The sequence below is a fragment of the Neomonachus schauinslandi genome, chromosome 7 (assembly GCF_002201575.2).
Source record: "Neomonachus schauinslandi chromosome 7, ASM220157v2, whole genome shotgun sequence".
Classification (NCBI taxonomy): domain Eukaryota; kingdom Metazoa; phylum Chordata; class Mammalia; order Carnivora; family Phocidae; genus Neomonachus; species Neomonachus schauinslandi.
This window is the reverse complement of record NC_058409.1, coordinates 108,172,995-108,195,184: the sequence shown is the minus strand read 5'-3', so window position 1 is coordinate 108,195,184 and position 22,190 is coordinate 108,172,995. Positions and strand designations below refer to the sequence as shown.

Here is a 22,190-nt window from a genome sequence, read left to right as displayed (position 1 = left end):
TCTTAATTTTAATTAATTTAAACTTATATCTAAATAGCCACACATGGTGGTGGCTACCATGTGGACAGTGAAGCTCTAGAGTAATGCTGTGTCCTCCCATTGTACATACTCATGGTTTCTCTTACTCTTCCTTTACCGCACTTCTCACTTCTTGTCATTTATATTTAGTTGTGCAATTGCGAGTTTTTTGAGGTTTTTAAATTTTATTTTTAAGTAATCTCCACACCCAACATGAGGCTCAAACACACAACCCTGAGATCAAGAGTTGCGTGCTCTACCGACCAAGCCAACCAGGCACTCTTAGTTGTGAAATTGTTTAATCTATTCCCCGCTAGACTAGAAGTTCTAGAACAAATGCTTTGTCTGCTTTGCCACAATGGAGTCTCTATCACCTGGCATGGGACCTGGTGCATAGTAGGTATTTCATAAACATTTGTTGAATGAACGAATGAATGAATGAACCGTAAGAGACTCTAAAAGATAGAGAACAAACTGAGGGTTGATGGAGGGAGGTGGGTGGGGGATGGGCTAGATGGGTGATGGGTAGTAAGCAGGGCACTGGTTGGGGTGCCTGGGTGGCTCAGTCGTTAAGCGTCTGCCTTCAGCTCAGGTCATGGTCCCAGGGTCCTGGGATCGAGCCCCGCGTCGGGCTCCCTGCTCAGTGGGGAGTCTGCTTGAGATTCTCTCCCTCCCTCTCCCTCTGCCCATCCCCCTGCTCTCTCTCTCAACAAATAAATAAAAACTTAAAAGTAAGCAGAACTTGTGCTTATAGGAACCATACATTCCCTGCGTACAAATACATCCCCCGTGTATAAAGACACGGTGTGTGCACCAAAGCAGTGTGTTTGCCAGGGTTTGCAGTTGTACAGATGTGTGTAGACGCTTCCATCCTTGTGTCTGCATGTCAGGGTAATGAGGTGTCTAAGACTGAGACACATGCAAAATCACTCAGGAAGGCAGTTTCTAAGTCGTTACTTTTTATTTTGAAAGATTTGTCAAACTCCCCACGTTGGGGTGAGAGTTTGCACGATTAATAAGGAGCAGCTTTTTCATGAAATGCTTGGAGGTGAACAAGTTCTCAGCCTGTGAGATCTGACCATCCCATTGACTTTGAAGTTTCTCTTGATTAATAGAAGGAAAAAAGGTGGGGAGGGGGAGAAAAGGAGGAACGTGCTAGAAACCAAGGGAAAGACCTCTTGTGACAGCTATCCAAATGTGAAAAAACAAAACAAAACAAAACCAATTCACCAACTCCACTTTTTCTACTTTACAATTTTCTACACCTCGCTCTTGACCTTGGCCTTCCCGGTGGAAACAGCCTCCCAGTCCTGCATTCCCCAAAGACAGCTAGGAGGGGAGAAGCCCTGCAGGGTATGGTGATCCACCCTCCAGGGGCCTGGTGGATTCCAGAGTGCTGATGGTCCACCCCGGCTCCCAAAAGTTTGGACAAACAGCCTAACATGAAAAGAAAGGGCACTGAAAGATGAGGGGGTGGGGAATGGTGAGGAACTGGGCTTATGTGAGAGTTAATACGTTTTCCTAACACAGACTCAGGTCCTTTCTCTGGGTGACAGCCTTGTTATCTGCGGTTCTGGCTGGCGGGTTCTGCAGGGCTTTCTCCCACTAGTGCCCTTGTCCCAGAAACATCTTTGCCAGCATCACGTGCCTATTACTTCCCTTTGCCCTCCTTCAGGCCACGTGGGGATGACCCCCTGGCAACCAATACCTTGAAATAAAATGAACACAAAGACTAACTTGGTGAGTATTAATTTCAAACTGAGAAATGGAGAGAAAAATCTGAAGATGCGGGATGTGTTGAAGGCAGACTTGAGCAGATCAAAGTTCCCACCCATACACCACTAGGACACGGGGCAGCACAGCAAATGGCAAGAGAAAAGTGAGACCGTTAGTGGGTGAGCAAGAGGCGTCGGCAGCCGTGTTACAACTAAGAATGTCATGACTTGGGTTACAATTTCTATTTTTAGCACCGTTAATGTATTCATTTAAATCTATATCAGCACCTTGTCCCCAGGCAGAACAACAAACCATCCAAACATTTTAAACATTGGGGGAAACAGGAAGGGGAAGATCAAAGAGGGAGGATCCGGTACTGCGGAAGGAGGCGTGGATTTAGATCACCAGATCCTTGTCAATATCCTCTGCAAAGCAAGACAAGAAAACAGGATTAGAAATGAGCCCTGTATGGAGGAAGATGCGCTTCCCCAGGAGTCAGTGGGTCCCACCCATCCCCGGGCCAAGGGTCAGGGGACCAGCCCAAGGTCACCCAGGAAGTTGGGGACTGAGGACCTTGGTTTCCCTGCCCCTGGCCTGTTCCTGTCACTTACACACGCTGCCAAGTTACACTTCCTGTCCCCTCTCTAGGTGCCTGCCAGCTCCCAAAATAGCACTAGGCACAGACTGAGCGCTATGCTTGAGGAAGGGAAAGAGAAAGCGGATGAACAAGACTGCCTGAGACAGCAAGGCCGGCCCAGACAGGGAGAGCACAAAAAGGAGTTAACTAGGCACAGAAAGCAGACCTGGGCAGAGAGGATGGACACAGAGATGACAGAGAAAACAGAGGGGAGTTGGAGAGAGGATGGTGGCCCCTTTGCTCAGACACTCACGCTCCTTGATGCCAAAGCAACCGGCCCACTCGTCCAGGGCGATGTACTTGTCGTGGTCCAGGTCACAGGTCTCAAAGAAGCGGGTGGTGCAGTGCTCCATGGGGATGAGTGGTGCACGCAGTGGGGCCAGCTCCGTGTGGGACAGGTACCTGCAGGCGAGAGAGGGAGGGCCTAAGGACACTCCACGAGAGACAGGCGAGAGTGAGCCTGCCCCACAGGGCAGAAGGAAGGGACGTGAAAGCAGAATAGGAAGCCAGGATCCCGGTCTACCCCCTTGCTGTACCACTGACCTGCTATGTGACTTAGAGCAGGCACTGCCCACTCTGAGCCTCAGTTTCCCCTCCATCAAAGCAGGGAGAGTTGACCATAATGTCTAAGAGCTCTTCCCGTTCTGAGATCCCATGGATTCATAACAAAGGTCTCTTGATGCATTTAACTGCTTCCTAATTGGCTGAGAATTGGGGCATAGAAACTTAAATAGAAAATAGAAAATATTCTGCCATTGGTAGCTCAAAATCTGCCATAAAACACAATGTGTGTTTCTGGTGAACACACATTTATGTAGCTACAAATGCACAGAAAAGAGTCTAAGGGCACCTGGGTGGCTCAGTCGGTTAAGCGTCTGACTCTTGATTTCAGCTCAGGTCAGGATCTCAGGGTTGTGAGATCGAGCCCCACATCGGGCTCCATGCTGGGCATGGAACCTGCTTAAGATTCTCTCTCTCCCTCTGCCCTACCCCACTCTCTCTCTTTAAAAAAAAAACAAACCTCTAAAAAGAGATACATCAAAATTATGACAGTGCTGCCTTCTGGGGAGAAGTGGGAAAGGACTGGGATTGGCAGGAGGGTCAAAAGAACCAAAACCTTCATAGAGCTTTAATTTTTGTATATCATACTGTGCGAGAGAGAGGCCTTCTCATTTCTTTCCCACTGTCCTCCATTCCTGCTCCTCCAGCCAGCCTTGACTCCAGAGCACATATATGGATTTTTTCCTTATTTCCCAGAGCCCTCAAATAGTTTTCCTGAAAACACTCTTCCCCAAGGGGCTGCACTGCAATTCCAATTTTCTCTCTAATCCCCAGACCCCCTCGCCCCACCCAACTCATGGAAGTAATCACACCATGTTTGAACCAGAAGGAATACTCCCTCCCTTTACATAGTATATCGATGGGAAAACTGAGGTCCCAAGGGGGCAGGGACTCAGGCAAGGTCACCATGCAGCTCTGGGATAAGAAGAGGGGGCGGATGGATCTCCTGGCCTAGGCTGGAGCACTTTCCCAGATGCACAGTCCCTGTGCATCCCTTCTGCAGAGGCAGAAGCCTCTCTCCTGGTCCTTTCATCCTGGTGGAATCCAGTTGCTCAGCCTGAGCTCCAGATGTCCCCCTGACTTTTTCCTTCCCCCTCCACAGCGAGTGACTCAGTTGGATCCCAGCCATGGAATGAGCCTGGGAGAGAAGCTGCAGGGAGTTTCCCAGAGCTCAGGAGACCCCAGCCCCCGGGGGTTGCAGACAGGGTGGACGGGCTCCAGGCACACAGCCTGGACTGAGAACGAGGGGTGAGCCTCCAGAGAGGAGCATCCCTGTACAGAGTGTGCTCCCCCAGGCACATAAACAGGGTGGCCCGTCTTTCTATGCTCCTCCAAGAGCACACAGCAAGAGGAGACCAGAAAGCTGTGGTGAGGGTTGTGACAACCCCCATGGGGCCTCCCATGCAGCAAGCCACCACCTGCGCCTTCTGGGGGCCTTTTCGCTTTTTCCTTCTATTGTGAGCAGCAGATCACATTGTGAGCGTCCCGGGGGCTGGGACCGTGCCAGCCCTGATTACTGTTAAATCCCCTGCCCTGGAATAGCACCGAGCAGGTAATAGATGCTCAGTAAGTGTTCGTTCGCTGACAGCCGCCTGCCTGCTCGGCCGTGGGGTTGCACGGCACTTCGGGACTCATTTGGACAAGAGGCAAGAACAATGAAACCAAGGGCTTGCAATGAGGATGGGATTGGCTGTGTGGATTTTTTAAGAACTCCCGGGCCGGTTCGCCCGGTTGGGGCGGGGTCTCCGGGCTTGCTGAATGAAGGACTGCGAGCATGCAGGCTGCCCCCTCCCCGCTGCACCACGCCATGGAGTCTGCGTCCTTCCTAGCTTGCTCTCCCTCAACTCATGGATACCCAAGGCCAGCAAGCCCAGGGATCAGGGGGATTTTCAGTTCCCGCCGACGTCCGCTTCTTCTGGCGTGCAAATGTACTGTGGCTTTCTTCCCCTCGGGTGTGCATCTTTTCTCCTCTGCCCGGTCCTTCCCGCCTCGGCCCCCACACAGACTGTGGGCTCCGGGGCTGGGGGCAGCAGAGGCTGCTGAGAGGTCTTCGGCCAGACCCAGCACGCCTACCGGCCCTGACCTGTGACGCTGTCTACTCCAGCGCCAAGCCAGAGCAGCCCCCTGTGATCCTGCTGGCCGGAGGCCTTACCCATCAACGGGGTGCTGGTCCAGCTGGCCAAACTGCCAGTGCACGGGGAAGATGTACATGTTGTAATTCTTCTCGAAGTCCCGGGCCAGCAGCTCCACGGGGTGGTCTCCGGCCTCCAGGCGCTTCTCGTTCTCATGGATCTTCTTCACCTGTGGGAGCAGACGCCATGTGACGAAGGGTTCAGGGGAGATGGTCCAGGCCAGTCAGGGCCCCTCCACCGCGGACAGTAGGCCAGAGCCAGAAGAGACCAGCCACGGCCAAGGTTCAAAGTGAGGGAAGGAAGTGGCAGACATGGATACCAGCCTCTCATCCACAAGAGTGGAGCCCTGGGGTGATCTCAAAGCATTCTATCTCCACAGAGCGGCCCCATCAAACTCATCTGGGGAGTTGGTTAAAATGCAGCTTCCTGGGCCTGGTTTCATGGAGACACTGATTCTATAGGGCCCTAGGCAGGGCTCAGGAATCTGCACTTTATCAGTACTCCAAGTGCTTGATAGATCAGTAAAGTCTAAGATCCACAGACTCAGAAGGAAAAAGGAATAGGGCAGTTTCTGTCGCTTTTGTTTGACACTGGGCTAAACAAAGTGAGCAGGTATCTTCATTACAGGACTTCTCAGAGTCTTTAAGGGGTGAATGCATACTCTTGGCCTCCAAAGGCAGTGAGAAGTCTGTGTCTAGCACCCAGGATAAGGGCACTCATCAGAGCAGGGGTGTAGGCTTACCCTTGGGGGCCTAGTTCTAGGAATGGGACTATGGACCTCAGCCAGCCCGGGGCCAGGAGCCATCTCGCTCAGTGCCAGGCAGGCACCCTGGGACAGGCCGGAAAGAGCGCACTTACTCGCAGCTTCTGCTTCTCGGTCAGAAGGTTGTTGTCCTCGTCCCTTTCATACAGAGTGACCAGGACATTCTTGAGCCAGTCCCGCATGCGCAGGGGGAATTCAGTCAGCTCAGAGTCCAGGCAGGGGGGGATGTCTAGGGTCCAAAACACAAGAGTTGTCAGCACAGACCAGGACTCTCCATGCCTGAGGGCCAACATACTGGCTAGACCACACTTCCCACCCCAGGGCCTCCTCCTACAGCTGTTTCAGTCAGAGGCTTTGGCACAGAGAGTGGCTCAGCCTTTCTGGGCCAGTTTCTTCACACCACAGTGAGCACAGGAGATTCTGTGGAGGGAAGAATGCTCTGCAAATGGAGACACAAAGACATGTCTGCTCTTCCCTTGACCTGATCTGACTTGCTGAGGTGACTCCTGCATCTCTCTGCATGATGAGGCCTGAAAGCAGAGGCCCAGGTCCCAAGCCGGGGATGCCAACCACTGGGAGGGGTTCGAAGCTGCGAGGCTGAGGAATAACATCTATCCATAGGCCCAGCTTAGCTGGGGTGGGGAGGTCAGGACTGCTTATCCACCAGAACGTTCTTCGTGATAATGATTCCATCCTAATCTTTGGAACTTAGAATCCCAGAATGTCAGACCAAGTCCACTCTCTTGTTGGACTTATTAAAGGTCAGCATGGGGAGAAGGGGCTTGCTCAAGGCCACATTATCAGAGCTCATCCGCCATCCAGGGTATGTGGTTGTCCCGGGGCTTAGAGGCCTGTCCTTCCCTCATCCTAAGTCCAGGGAAAGTCCCCTCTGAGGACCACTACCTTCTCCACCACCAGCGGGGGAGTGGAAGGGAGCATCAGTGGGGGACACACTAGGAGTTGGAGCAAGGGAGCAATATGCCCCAGAGGACAGCAAGAGCCACTTGGTAAAAGTCCCCTTGGCACATTCCTCAGTCTCACTGCCTAAAGATTCCTGTCAACCTTCCTCCCCCAGCCTCCTTCCTGTGCCTTCTCATTTCACACCCTAGGCCCCGTAACTGGGAGAGTGGGGCTGACAACAGGAGAACCTGCTTTTCTCCTCCACCGTTCTGCACTCTGCACACCCGAGGCAGGTGAGTGGCTCTCCCCAGCGCCATCTGGTGCCAGAGTGTACCAGACACACAACATGGGTGTTATCGTGGAGGACTGGATGTGGTCTTGGGTGTTTCAAATGATAAGGAGACGGCCAATGCTGAAGGAGGCACCTGGGCCGGTGGCATCTGGCCCTGGCATCACTAACAAAAAGCTAGACAGCATCCTGGCTTCCCTTCCCGCAGACACCTGACTCCCAAGTTTCTAGAAGAGGGTGGTTAATCATATGTCTTAAGTAGACAGGGATGTGATGGAGTGATAAGGCCAAGGATGCGGCAACACCGAGTAACAGGGCCTAACGGGGACTGGCAGGCATGCCCCCTCTCTTAAAGCATTCAAATTCAAATATTTTAAAAATAAACTTTATAGGCCCAGGGCTGCCTGGCTGGCTCAGTCAGAAGAGCACGTGACTCTTAATCTCAGGGTCTTGATTTCAGGCCCCATGTTGGGTGTAGAGATTACTTAAATAAATTAATTTAATTAATTAATGAGTAAATTAATTAAAAACAAAAACCACTTTATAGATCCAGATAGAACATCATTTTTGCTTTACAATGTTGAAGCAGTAAAGATGTGGGTTAGCCCTATACAAGAACATCCTCATCATTAAAGAAAAAGAATGAGTTGTCTTGGATGCTAGTGAGAGGCTCCAAAAATCCCTGATCTTGTGCTTCCACAACTGCTCAGTCCTTCCTGGGAAGTGTCCTGAATGCAGAGTTGAGAGGAAGCTCCTCACAGACAGTCCTCTCATTTTGTAAACGGCAGCCCTCCTAAGAGGCTCAGAGAGGGGAAGAGACTTGCCCGATGTCACACAGCATGGGACGGCAGAGCCGCTCAGCGCTCTCTCTGTGAGCTGGGGGGCTGGCAGTGCCCAAGGACAGACTCACATTTGCAAGGCCCAATGTAGTCCAGGTGGAGTTTGTGGCCCTTCTTGGTGCCCTCCAGGGTGCACTTGGTGGCAAAGAAGTGGCAGGAAGAGTCGAAGGTCTTGTTGTCATTGCTGCATACCTGTCGGCAAAGCAGAGAGCACCTCGCCTTCATTCCCAAAGCCCGTCGCTGGTACCACCGTCTTTGCCCATTTCAGAGATGGGGACACAAAGGGCCAACAAGGAATGTGATTAGCCCAAGATCACACAGGGAGTTAGTGGTGGGGCTGCAAGAAGAACCCACTCTTGGGGCTCCCAGACCAATGTTCAGCCCCTGCTGAGAGCCTCTGTTGGTCTCTGAGTAGAGGTATGACTGAACCCGGCTGAGATAGGGGAAAACAAACCTGGCATCTCTGGAAAGGATGAATTAAAGATGCGGATGGCAAAAAAGCAGAGTGTACAGGGGAAAGTTAACACAGCAAGCTGGGATTGTTATGCTTAGAAAGGCCTGCTTGCGATGCTGGCCCTTGGCTGGTAAACAAGTCCCTGCGCTGCTATAAAACTTTCCACAGATGATAAGAACGCCTCACTGTGCCTAGACTGCTTGTACAAACAACACGGTTTATGCTGAATGTCTGCTTTCCTTCTGGGAGTCTGGAATTTGAGTACGTGCTAGGCAGCACTCAATGAAAACTTTGAGTGCTAAGTCGCTAATGGGCTTACTTGAGCAGAAACATTGCTCACATGTGGCTGCATCTCCGTAGCTGGGGAAAGACTGCATTGTGAGACCCCTCATGCAGGTGGAGAAAGTAAGCAAGCCTGTACCTGGATTCTTCCAGACTCTCCCTATGTCTTGTTCCATTATTATTTAGCTGTGTATCTTTAACATGTCACTGTAATAAGTCTTCGCTGTGAGTACAACCCTACATTGAGTCATGTGAGTCCTCCTAATGAATCTCTGTACGTGGGGGTGGCCAAGCAGAGGTGCCGAGGGCTGAACAAGGACAGTGGCAGTAAGTATCTGTGTTAGGAGGCAGGGAGCCTTATGTCACACCTCCTGTACATACTTCCTTCGAATTGCTTCTATATCACTGCAGAGGGAGAGTTGATGGGAACTGGTGACCAGTGGGATGGGGGTAAAGGGATAAGGAGGAGGGAAGAGCTGACAATGATGCTAAAATTTGGAACCCAGGGGAGAAGTTGTATTGGGGAGAGACTAAAGATGGAGAACCCAGATAGGAGGTTGTGGGAACAATGCTAATCCCAGATTTTCTGTCCTGAGCTAGGTCATGACTAGCACATTGGTGGTCATGAGCGGGCACTCAATAAATAACTGCACAGATGGATGGATGGATGGTTGGATGAAGAATGGATGGGTTTGAAAGATTTTTTTCTAAATAGCATATATTGGGGGGCGCCTGGGTGGCTCAGTTGGTTAGGTGTCTGCCTTCAACTCAGGTCATGATCCCAGGGTCCTGGGATCGAGCCCCGCATTGGGCTCCCCACTCAGTGAGGAGTTTGCTTCTCCCTCTGTCGCCCCCCACTCATGCTCTCTCTCTCTCTCAAGTATATAAAATCTTAAAAATAAATAAATAAATAGCATATATTGGGTACTAAGTACTAAGTACTACCTAACAAATCCCCACAACAGTCCTAAGAAATAAAGACTATTTCTATCCCCACTTTAGAGATGAGAAAGCTGAGACTTGGAAAGGTTCTGCACTCGGCAAAGATCTCACAGATAACAAGGGCGGAGATGGGGTTCGAAATCAACTTCAGTCTGAGCCCAGAACCCATATTTTTGGACCTGATGCTTTGCTAGGCTGCTCCCAAGCCGAGAAAGCCCCTATCTCAGTGTCTGATGTTCTTGATGTATTCCTTTCTGGATCTGGTGTGGAGCTGGGAACCTGCTGGTGCCGAATAAATTCTTGCTGGTTGCTGGAGGGACTCAGTGACGGGCAGAGCCTTACCTCCACTTTCCTGCCATGACTATCTAGCAAGGGGACTTTTGAGACTGGAGCTGCCCCATAGAGCCACGAGCCACCAGTGTTCTGGGCAGCCACCCCCCATGTTTGCAAGGGCCCAAGCCCCCAGCCCCCTGCCCTTACCTTCTCAAACTCGCCAATGGGGGCAGGGCAGCTGGTAGGGTCCTGGCACACGCACATGGGAGTGTTGTTCTCATCCAGTTCACACACTTTGCCATGTTTGCAGTGGTGGTTCTGGCAGGGGTCTGGTAGAGTACAAGGGTATGTAGTTAGCACCGCCGGGTCCACCCCAACCCACCCAGATGGATCCTTGGGCAGAACTCCTCGCTCTGGGCAGCCCTGAGTCCTCCTGTCTCTTCTGCTGAGCCCAGCAGTTGGCGCTTAAGGGAGAAATTGGCTCAGTCTGGGGATTAGAGTTTCAGTGTGAGGTCAGGGTCAGGCACATTTTGGGGAGCTACAGGCTTAATCTGGGACCCAGAAGCACTGGACACCATATAACTCCCTTGAGGATTGAAGCAATCACTATGTTTTCAGCTCTCTGTTCCTCAGTGATAGTGAGGCATTTTTGGATCATAAAATAAACTTTCAAAAATAAATAAATAAAATAAACTTTCTAGAATGACTTGGAAAATCAGCTGTTGTCAGGGAGCCAGGGAGCCATGAGGCCAAGCAAAACAGACTTGAGTGGCTGTAAAGGAAAAGGGAGAAGTGCCCTGGGGCCCATGCCGAACAATAGAGCCCAGCTGTGTCTGGTAAACACCGGATGAGGGTGGGCCTGGAGGAGGGAAGGAACGGACTCAGTAGATGCCCCTCCACTCCAACAAAAACTCTATGCCCTCGGGGTGATAGCTCAATCTGGCCGTTTCCTCCTGATGCATGATGTGGGGTATTTGAGTCATTCTTTATTGGACGCCTGCCCTGCCAGGCACTGGGCCAAGTGCTCTTGTGCCTCATCTCATAACCCTCCAGCCGTGGGGTGAGGGTCTATCGTCTGCATCAGTCCTGTGTTAGAGATGAGGAAGCTGGGCTCAGAGGAGCTAAGTAGGCTGTCGGAGGGCACTCTCAGCGGGAGTCAACGAGTTTAGAGGCAAACCTAGGTGTCTTTGCCTCCCAAGTCCATGCTGTTAACCCCTTGGGTATGATGCCTCTCCACTGTGTGGGATGGAGATGCCAGCACAGTGGGCTGGAGGCGGAGGCCCTAGGACATTTCTCTCTTTCTGGCACCTACTCCAAGCGTAGCATTATATGAGCTCTATCAGGTTCCCAGGACTTATTTCCTTGCAGCTGTATGCAGATCAAATAAGCTAATGTGTGTGGAAACTCCTGGAGTCCCTTCAGGTCTGCACCCACTTGGGGCATGGGCTGAGACAGAGGTCGTCTAGGAGCGCAGTGACCACATGGGACCTGTGACCTCTGTGGGAACATGAAACCCAACTTTGGCATCAGGGCAAATAGCTGTGAGGGGAGAAGGCCATTTCCACCTTGGGAACATCCCTTCCTGACACTCACAGCATAGACAGCCTGGCTATACATGAAAAAGATCATGCCCAGATTCCAGAGAAGATTTCCAACTTCCAAGTCAACACTGTTTCTCCTCCACAGCCCACCCTGCAGGGAGGAGCCCACCCTGAATTTCCTTAGGAAGGAACCTCACGTAGGCTGTCCCCATGCCCCAGGCTGAAACGGCAGAGGGCAAAGACTGGATATGACAAGACACGAGAAAGGGACCTACTTTCAGCCACCACCTCCTCTTCAGTTTCCTCAGCACCTTCATCAAATTCTCCTACTTCCACCTGCACGGGGTTGGCTCCCACAGGTCCCTGGGGTGGAGGGAGAAGGGTGAGTCAAATGGTTCCTACCCTCGGGGGTAAACACTGGAGGGGACTTGCCTGGAGCTTCAGGTCCCACAAGAGGAGAGACAAGCTGGAAAGGTGTGTCAGGCCCAGGGCGCAGGGCGCACAAATGCCCCCCAGGGTCCAGAATTTAGATGGACTTATACAGGCCCACCGAGATGCAGAGGCCACCAGGGGTGTTGGGACAGGAGGGGTACCAAGCCTGCCACCCCAGCAGCCATACCACAGCAGCTTCCCCTTTATGTTTAACGTATGGGGAGACTGTGGGTGATCACCTAAGAAAAATTGTCCTGCAGCCTAAAAATAAAAAATTTCAAAACCATAGTTCCCAACTCTAGGGTGCCATGGAAGGTTTGGGAAGCATTCAGGAATGTGTCAGGATTGGGGGACATACAGGATTCACGTCTATGATTTTATGAGTGGAACAGAAGAGAAAGCATCAATGGAGGACTTGTCTGCCAAAATGCCAAAATGCTGCGTGTGCCCATGGGAAGGGGCAAATGCCCCGCTCCAGGGTCGAGACCCCACAGCACCCATCGGGTTTCTCCAGGGAATGAATGTGGAGGTCTGGGCTCCCCACCCACCTACCTCTGCCACCTCAGCCACGGTTTCCTCTACCACCTCTGTCTCATCAGGCAGGGCTTCCTGTTGCTGCTGGAAAGAGAAAATGGAGTTCAGAGAGGTCAAGGCCAAGGCCAGCTTGAAGTGCCTCCAGCCAGGGGAGCTAGGAGAGCAGCTCCCTAGAAATCCCCAAGGCTGTGCCTCAGGGACTGCCATGGGTGGGGTGATGAGGGCAAAAGATAAGCCACACACAGGGGTCCTATGGAACTCTGGAGCACCCCCATTTCTATATTTTATATCTGGGGCGTCTATCGAAGATTTAGCTTAGAAAAGCATTTCCATTGCTTTGAACTCCTATGAATCTGAAAACCACTGATGCAGATGGACTCCTTTCAGTTTAGAGTGGGAAAACAGAGACCAATGGGGCAAGAACATCATGCATGTTAACAGATGTCGTTATCTTTCCCACAAGTATATTATTATTGTGATTTTGTGATTCCTTCTTGCCATGTCAACTTGGGAGTAAGAAGAAGCAAGATAACATACAAGTTTGAGGTGCCTGGCTGGCTGGGGCTGCTTCTAAAAGTAATGCTAACCCTGCCCAATCTTTTGGCAGAATCTACCTGCCAGAGTCTACCACCACTCACACCTCCTAGTGGAGAGAGGATGAGGGAATCAGGGGTTGGGAGAAACGGTCGGTCGGCAGCATGCTACTTCCTCCCTCTTCCGGTAATGGCTTCCGGTTTAGCTTTGGATGACCACTACTGGCCCCCTGCATGCAAGTCTTGGAGGGACTGTCTGTCCGTCAGTGTGCTCCACACTCCCCTGGCCAAGAAGCAGGGCCAGGACCCAAGCTCAACCAAATCGGTTCTCCTTGAATTGTTTTTAAATCTTCTTGGCACGTTTTCTCAAGATGTGAAACTGCTGGAGCAGATCTATTCAGATGGCTGCATCTCCAAGACGGTCTGTTTGTTCTTACCTCCCAGATCCTGAACCTGCCCTTTTCCAGTCCTCCCCAACACCTTTGATTTTATAATTTGCCCCTGTCTCCTTTCTCCCACTAATTTGGCCAGATTGGAGCCTATTGCTTGCAACCAAATAGTCCTCACTGATTTGGAAACTAACCAGCCCCCTCTGTTCACTTTCTCCTTACATGGAAATCTCTCTTCCCCAGACTCTCCATCCAGTGGTCCTCATCTTAATTTTTCTCCTGTGCTTATTAGTGTAAGAAACAATCTTTTTTTAAAATAAGTAAAATAATGAGATAGGGACGTCCCCGACCCCTCCAAGCATCCAAGGCCAGCAGATTCGATGCCACTGAGCTGGTGGTGGGAGGAAGACCAAGCAGATATGCTCTTTGGGTACTTACAGGGGCTGCCAAGGCCTTCCCGGCCAGGCAAAGGAGAAAGAAGATCCAGGCCCTCATGGTGCTGGGAACCCTGTGAGGGGACAAAGATTGAGAGCTGAGTGAGCGGGGGGCTTCTTGATGGAAAGCTCCTTCTGACACTGAATTCCTGTGATATGCGAGGTAATTTTAGATGGTGCATGTTAAGTTATAGTGAAAAATGAGAGAGAAATTTGCTTCTACTCAATTCTCTTCCAATCCCAACTATATGAAGAAAAAGCCTCAGTTTGGTGCTAAGATGTCTTTAATACCTTTCTAGCACTCATCTATCTCCTTGTAACAGAGAGCAGGCCTCTGGCTCAGAGCCTCCACAGGAAACTATATCCAGCTGGAATTCAGTGAAGTTGTTTTGTCTTCTTTGTGTTTATTTTTATAGTTTCCTTCCATTTATGACAAAAGACAAAGATTTTTCCATATATGGTAAAGATATAAAGTCTCTTTTGTCAGTACACTTACTGAAGTTTTTAAATAGTGGTTCACCAACTAGTCAAGCCTGGGCGATACTGAGGCAGATCATCTTCAAGGACCCTTAAATCCCTGATGTTCTAGGATTCTTTTTTTTTTTTTTTCCTTATCCCCTTAACCCTCCTCCTCTTCCTTTTCCTCCTCCTTCCTACCCCGTCTGAAAGAAGGAGGGGGGGAGTTAATAGACAGAAACCTCCTGTCAATTTGAGACAATGAGATCTACCTTCTAAAACAAAGAACAATAGTCTCGGAGTGTGACCAGTGGAAACTTGAGGGTGGCCACATTTTTCTCTGCTCTGCCCAGAGGGACAGCACTTCTCTGGAGGAAAACTATCCAAATACTTGCATGTGTTCATGTTTTCTCCTCTTTCCCCTTCACAGCTAAAGGATGTTAGCTGAGATCTAGAACATTCTCCTGCCCCGGTCACTGCTAAGACCTCACTCTCCAGATGCTGAGCTCTTCACTCCAAAAATCTCATGACTGAAAGGGATTTGGGAGCAGAATCTTCTCTGATGGTTCATTGCCAAAATGCCTTCTCTCACAGAGGAACTGTAGTGGGGACATTTTATTTCATGTTCTCACTAGATGGACTTCTATTTCCAAATGGCTTTAGAAAGCACTCCCTTGTATGCATCTAAATTTGCCTCCCTCAAACTTCTGGTCTACTCTGTTCCTCCTCCTGTGGCTACACAAAACAAAAGAGTGCTCCCTTGGCCCCTGAGCAGCTTTTAGTCAAGGTGACCAGTGGCCATGTCTTCCCTCTTTTGCCCCCACAAACTTCTATATTGGGCTCATCATCCCTAGTTCTTTCCAAGACTTTTCAACCAACCAAGGACCTTGGAGGTACCCTGGCATCATGGAAAAAAAACCAACACTTGGCTTGGAATTAAATGCCAGGGGTCCTTGATCTGCCTCAAAACCATCTGGGTATATTGGTTAAATCACTTGTCCTCTCTAGACCTTGTCCCCCACTTCCATTATTGTGAGGGTTAGACTAGGTAAGCTTTAAGGTTGTAGGCTGGGTTCTTGAAATGCCCTTAAAATGTTGCAGGCACATGCTGGTCTTGGTCATTACCTGTAGTATGACCCTTCTTCACTTGCAGTAGTTGAACAACAGAAATAGGCAGAGCAAGAGCAGACTTCATACTGGCCCTTTGTTGTATTAACATAGACACAAAACCTCACCTCCTATTTCATGGCATATGTTTGAAATAAAACAGAAATTTAGAGGAATCAGCCTAGGGGCCTGGCACTGTGTCACCCTGGCTCCAGCTCCCAAAGGAGTCCAGTCTTCCAGTCTTCCCTTTGCAGGCAGCTGTAGAATGTTCCTGCCCCACACAGTTGTATGCTTGTTCCCTCCCAGGCCTAGAGGTGGAAAAATCTCCCTGCTTGCTTTCCCATTTGGAAGATACAAGCAAGACAACCCCGGCCTATGATTTTATGAATGGAACAGAAGAGAAAGCATCAATGGAAGACTTGTCTGAGACTGTTTGAAGTCAAAGGGGCAGAGTGAGACCGGTAGCTAGAAACACAAAAAGGTGTTGTCTGAGCTCCAATGACAGAAGTCATGTCATGGACTTGACTAGTCCATGCTAGGACTGGAAATGTAATAAGCTTCCGGTTAAAGAGCCAGGAAAACCAACATCTCCAGAGTCCGTGTCCTTCATCTGAGCGGAGCAACCACGCTCCCCTCTCTGACTGTGCTCCCCCTCTTCTGACCAGCTCTGGTCAGCTTTTTAGTCTGGCTCCCCGCCCCCTTCCTGCACGTCTTTCCCAGGGGCACGCTCACCCTTCCTGCCGCTGGTTTTGCAGCCAGAACCGAAAAATAATTCTAAATCTTGTAGTGCTCGTGGTGTCTAAAGGCCCCACATACGTGCTGTCCCCTGGGAAGCTCTGACACACTGGCAGACAAGGCACGGGAGGGCCCTTAGTCCCACTTTCCCCCGATGAGCCTGCAGTTGAGAGCAGGAAACCGCAACATTCAGGCCTCTTGCAAGTCAAACTGCCTTGACAAACTCCCTTCTCGTGCGTGGAGTTGGGTTGGGCCTAACAGGGACTGTGTTCCATCCGGCGTGGGAGTGGAGGAGAAAGGCAGAAAAGCGGTGACAGTGTTAAGAAAATGACCCGAAATCTCAGAGAAAGAGTTATTTTCCTAATCTGGGGTTCTGCCCGGTGCCCAGTGCTCCATCACCAGTCCCAGAAGCCTTTCTCTCCAGATGATGGGATGAGAGGAAAGGGTAACAGCTGCACACCCATACTTCCTACACATGCTTGGACCCCTCCTTGAAGCTCTCTGAAACAGGTCTGGCACCCATCCTGCACAGCTCGGGGGGGGGCAACAGTAACCCCAGGGAGGTCACAACACAGAGCCAAGCCCCAGCATTCAGAACACATCCTTTGCCAATCAAACCTAAATCTGGTATGCCCAGTGAAAATCTCAACAGCTTTGTAGAAATGACTGGTATTAAATGAAAACTCCTTCCTTTGTATCTCTTTAGTTTGTGATGATGCCTGTGTCTATCCTTTCCAAAGTGTTTTGACAATCAGGCATCCCACTGGAGGCTCAAGGCGTGTCTTGCGGTCCCATAGTACAGGTGAGAAGACTGAGGCCCAGAGAGGGGAGGAAACCTTCCGAGAGACCCAGCGAGTGAGTGGCAGGGCTGAATGAGGCCCCGGGCAGCCCAGTTCCACCACGGGCCAGCTCTTCATCTCACACAGTTTCTCTTGGCAGCTGATCCCTCCCAGGTGCTCACCTGAATAGAGCCCAGTTGGGCTGTGAACTGGCCCGAGGTGCAGGGAAAGCAGCCTGGGCCAGGGCAGGAACACGGGGTGTGTTTCCCTTGGCTTGGTGGTCATCAAAGGCAGACACTGCTTACCCCCACCCCATCGCCACCTCCTCCCCCTGTTCCGTACATCAAGTCCCTTCCCTTTGCCTTTATTTGCTCTGGAGACAGCTGAAAACCCGTCCTTGGCTGCCAGCAGGACCCGAAGCCGAGGTCACTTCTCTCTCTTTAGAAAGACTCTGGGGATGGAAAAGTACAGCCAGCCCCCCAGTTCATCTCCCTCAAAATATAAAGGGCCTCCTTTGGGCTCTCCCTGGACACTGAAAAGTCCCTGAATGTCACAACTGGGGGAAATCTCAGACTCATGGAATTTTATAGATTTTGAGTCTTGGAATCATGGGCTCTTAAGAACGGGAAGCACAGGATCTGAGTTGTAATCATCAAATCTGATTTGGGTAGAAAGAGGTTTATGGAGCAGTGCAGTCTCATAGAACCCTTTGGAGATGATGAATTTATTCTATATATGCCTCGTCCAGTATGATAGCTACTGGCCACATGTGGTTGCCGAACACTTGAAATATTGCTAGTGTAAATTAACTGAATTTTTAATTAGATTTCATTTTAATTAATTTAAATTTAAGTAGCCACATGTGGCTAGTGGCTACCACATCAGAGTGGTTATAAAGGTAACCAGTGGTCAGGAAGAGTGGTTATGCAATGTAGCAGAAAGGCAAGCACATGGGCTCCGCAGACGGAACGTCCAGGTTCAAATCCTCGCTCTTCCACTTAGCAAATGTGTGACCTTCAGAAAGTGACTCTCCCACTCTGGGCCTCAATTCATTTCTCCATCTGTAAAATGGAAATAATACACCTACCTTGAAAGGCTCTTGGGTGATTTATATGAGAGAATACAAGAACTAAGCAGTGTTGTTTGGAAGAGCATCTTAAAATCCGCTGATCCCAGAATCTCCATCCCCCTCAAGAATCCAGGGCAAGAATCCTGGCTCTTTGTCTGTGGCCCAGGGAGAAAGGGTGTTGGGGTGGAACAAAGGAGACATTGCTCCTCTTGGTCAAGGGGACACCAGCCCAGCCTCCAGAGAACACAGTGACGAAGGCTGGGGCCCGGGCTGGCCTCTTAGTTAGGCTGCTGACGCACACCAAGCATCTCTCTCCCACTGTTTGGCTTGGAAACAAGGGTTCCAAAAACACACGTTCCTGGTAAACAAGCCCAAAATGAGAAAAACAAGTCTGGAGGCTAATAAAGGAACCCCCTCTGTGAGCCAGGCCCGCCAGGGAGCTGGGACTTGGAAGGAGGTCCGAGCCAGGCCAGAGAGGCGCCACCGCAGCCAGTTCGGCCACCCTTGGACTCGCCGGGGAACAAGCACAGCCCCTCGGAGGTGGTCTCGTGACATGGACGTCGGCAGTCCTGGGATGCAGTCTTGGCAACGCTGCTCCCAGCTCACTGTGCAAACTTAGGGAAGGCTCCTCTCCTCCCCGGACCACACCTGGCCCTGCTCATCTGCACAATGAGGAGGTTGTTTCAGACCAGTGGTGGTCAAAAGTATGTAAGCCCTCTCTGTCAATGAGGTCTTCTGCGGAGTCCAATATTTGAAGTAGCTAAAAGCCTTTCCCATTTGTTGAAACATGAGTTCATTATAATCTGTTCAATGAATCGGCTTGAAATTAAAAACAAAAAACAACAAAAGCAGGTACAAGGGGAGTTGAGATGAGGGCTGAAAGTCCTCCACACTCAGACACCGCTGAGATGCCTTGGAGCATCTCTGGGGTCTCCTATGAACACACTTCGAAAATCCCGGGGCAAGGTGGTCCCTGAGGTTTCTTTCAGCCCTGGCTTTCTAAGTCGGCTCAGGCAGAAGCCTTTCAGAGTATCATCCCTCCCAAACTGTCCCTTGACTCTGCTTCCAATTTTAATATTTCTTGCTGGAAGGGAAGAAGCTAAGGGAAACTTTGAGGGTGTTATGGGTGCTCAAGCCTAGGAGTGAAGAGGTTCTGGGGCAACTCCAAAGCAGCCCTGGAGTTCGGGACTAGTATCAGCCTAACTAAGGTTCCACAAAATCATCTAAGATGCCACGTTTCGCTCTTTCATAGTGGTTAGGAGAGGCCCAGGGTGGAGCTTCAGGCTTTCCTCCTTGGCTCCCTCTACGGGCCACTGCTGCGTGGGGGTGACCACAAAAGGAGGGGCCGAGAAAGAACATCAGAATGCAGGTTGTCACATACCAAAGATAGCAAATACATGGTGAAAATGTGTCCACCTGCTCTTGCAGTGCATGTGGCAGACATTACTAATCAATCACATGATCCTTCCCCCTAAAGGGCAGGGAGGCATCTGAATCCTGAACACAGTTCTTCTGGCAGCCGCTACCAACGACTGGTGTCGTCAAGCCACGCGAAACCTCTTTGCCATGCTTCTGATTTTGAGGAATTGAGGCTCAGAGAGGGGAAAATAACTCACTCGAGGGTCACACAGCAGGCTGGTAGCGACACTAAACTTCCAGATGTTCAGAAACATCCAGATGTTCACCTTGTTTTGCCCTGTTTCTTTTTCCATCTGATCAGTCTGGGATCCTAACGCCATGACTAACATAAGATGACCCAGAGGGATCCCCAGATGAGATAGGTTAATGTCAAGTTTCCGAAAGAACCCAGTTCTGGACAGAGTTGGTATCTCCATCCATATTTTTTTCTCTAGAGACACCAAGCTCTATGTCTTGAGAGTGAGGGTAGAGCTAATTTCCTGTCTAAGACATCTCTTCCTCCTGGATAAGAGGAGGCTGCTTTTCTAAATAATGCTGCCAAGTCACTGCTTGCTGGCTCTGGCTCTGCCCAGCCCAGCCATCCCTGAGTTCAGGGTCGGGGTCAGGATCCAGGCTCTGTGCTGCAGAGAAAATGCAGAAGCTTCATCAATCCCCCGGTTCGGCTGAAGGCTCAGCTCCAGCCCTCTCTTTCCTCCTTTAAAGACGGGTGAAGTGAGGAGCGGGGGGAAGCAGCCGCTATTAGCCCTTCGTGCTGCCCTCATGGCAAAGGCCACACTGGCCAGCCAAGAGAGAGAAGTACTGGTATCACTGATCATCCGTAGGGCTTGGTGCCTTCAGAAGGAGGTGTACGGGCATGAAACCAAAGTGACCAGATGAAAACCAACAAAAAAAAGGGGGAAAAAGTGAACATTTGGACAGGTCTGAACATCTGGAAGTTAGGCACAGACATCAGTTGGCTGTGTGACCTTCGGTGATTATCCTCCCTCTCTGATCCTCCGTTTCTCTGCCTGTAAAGCACCACCAGTGATTTGGTCGTGGATGTGTACGACGCGTCTGCCTCCTCTTTGTAACCTGTAGTCATGTCTGGATGTGCACATTCGCGTGCGGCTACGAACGGCAGTCCTGTCTGCACTGCCTGGCAGTGTGTCTATCACAGGGACCTCTGGCCTTGAGGACCTCTACGTGAAGCCATGTAGGGGTCTTCGAGTGTCCACCTGGCTCAGCATCTGTCTGTTGGGGCCCGGGTAAGTCAGCGCCAGGGTTTGTATGTGCATCGAGTTGTATACCTGGAACTTGTCTGTGAGTCAACGAACGGCTCAGGGGGAGGTGTGTGAGGGCGTGACCCTCTGGACTGGCGCACGTATGGAGGCATTTATTTTTAGCTGTGCCAGTGGGTGCCTGTTGGTAAAATCGATGTTTACAGTCTACATCCTTGTGGGTTTGTGTCTGTCCCTGTTGATCTCTGCACATTTGGCTACCTATCTAAATAACCTTGAAAGCCAAATAGTCTCCCGTTTACCTCACATCCTGAGTTCTTGCCTTTTCTCCACCATCCTTTGCCTTTTCTCCACCATCCTTTCCTATTTATAGCTTATTTTCAGCAAGGAAAGCTGCTCTTGTAAATAGCAAACCCCAGCCATGCTCTTGGTTGACAAGTCTCTACAGAGGAATACAGATTTTAGCAGGACTGTTACACAACCCAAGATCCCTTAGCCCCTCCTCTCTTGTTTCCTTTCCAACTAGGGGCACGGAGGAGGTTAAAAACGTAGGCCAGCTATTTCTTCTCATGAAAGCAATCTCTGGGATTTAGGTTCGCAGGACTTCAGACCTGGAAGGGCCCCTGGAGACCATCTAGATTCCCCATTTAACAGATTAGGAAAAGGAGGCCCAGAGAGGGGAAGGGTCTTACCCACTGTCACTCAGTGCGAGTTATGACTCGCCTCTACCATCGCCTTGGCCAATGCTCTTTTCACACTGGAGGATACAACACTCTTGGGAAATACGAAGGTGCCCAAATCAAAATGGATTTAAACACTTATTTTGTTTAAATGTGCCTATTAGCACTTTTAATAAAGAGAAGTTATATACAAACCCCAAGATGACAGAGCTGCCAGACAAAAAAGATGGAAATGATTTCACCAAGTCTTTGGATACCATGTTTATCGGTTCTAAAAATCCACCGCTTGGGGGGTTGGGGGGCCACAGTGTACCAAGTGCTTCCTGTGTATCATCCCATTTCTTCCACACTGTACCGCCTCGAAGTGACCATTGTTATTGCTCTTTAACCAAGGAATAAACTGGGGCTCAGAACAGAGAATCTATTAGTTCAAGGTCAAAGGGCACCTCCCGAACAGCCGTGCAACTACAACTCTGGTCTTCAAACACTGGCCCAGGGAGGCTCATCACGGCCCCACAGCTACCCCGCGATCCTGGGAGATCAGCAGGGCAGGACCTAGAGTTTGCTGTCCTGATATTTGGGGAGTGAGTGGGGTGGGGGACATTCAGACTGAGCCTGATGTTCTGAGTGTTTCAATGTCCCCTCCCAGCCAGCAGGCAGAGACCCTGAAAAAAGGTTACCGTGGCAACTCACATTCCTCCCAGAATGAGTCATGGCAAAGAAGAGCCTTTCTGTGGGTGGGACTTGGAGAAAGTTTCAAAAGTTGATTCCTTCTCCAGGCACCCCTTCCCCCTCCCCCCCCCCCCCTTCCCCCTCCCCCCTTCCCCCTTCCCCTCCCCCCTCCCCCCTCCCTCTGCTTTGAGCTTTGTCGATGTGGCAGCTGAGCACTGTGAGTTAACCCTCTCTTCCCCCAACCACTCCCTTTCAAAATTGTTTATCCTCCTGCAAATACACATCTGCTCCCAGTCCCACACTCCATCTTCCACATCATCATGCCCTCTGGCTCTTTGGGAAGTAGTACATCCATTTGAGTATATCTTAAGACTAAAGGCTGTGAAT

General features: G+C 50.5%; 1 protein-coding gene across 2 annotated transcripts in view; it reads right to left on the bottom strand.

Annotated features, from left to right (window-relative positions):
- Nucleotides 1-956: 956 nt before the first annotated feature.
- SPARC (secreted protein acidic and cysteine rich) overlaps nucleotides 957-22,190 on the bottom strand; it is a 22,918-nt gene continuing 1,684 nt past the window's right edge. Inside the window, exons 2-10 of one of the 2 annotated variants that reach the window (XM_021701028.1) lie at nucleotides 13,674-13,743; nucleotides 12,332-12,397; nucleotides 11,623-11,710; nucleotides 10,014-10,135; nucleotides 7,927-8,047; nucleotides 5,923-6,056; nucleotides 5,085-5,233; nucleotides 2,625-2,773; nucleotides 957-2,159 (exon numbers count right to left, since the gene is read on the bottom strand). In XM_021701028.1, coding sequence (XP_021556703.1) covers nucleotides 2,131-2,159; nucleotides 2,625-2,773; nucleotides 5,085-5,233; nucleotides 5,923-6,056; nucleotides 7,927-8,047; nucleotides 10,014-10,135; nucleotides 11,623-11,710; nucleotides 12,332-12,397; nucleotides 13,674-13,730 — 915 coding nt within the window. In that variant the 5' untranslated portion in view covers nucleotides 13,731-13,743 and the 3' untranslated portion in view covers nucleotides 957-2,130. The remainder of the gene's footprint in view (nucleotides 2,160-2,624; nucleotides 2,774-5,084; nucleotides 5,234-5,922; nucleotides 6,057-7,926; nucleotides 8,048-10,013; nucleotides 10,136-11,622; nucleotides 11,711-12,331; nucleotides 12,398-13,673; nucleotides 13,744-22,190) is intronic. The other variant, XM_044917140.1, reaches the window with a different exon arrangement.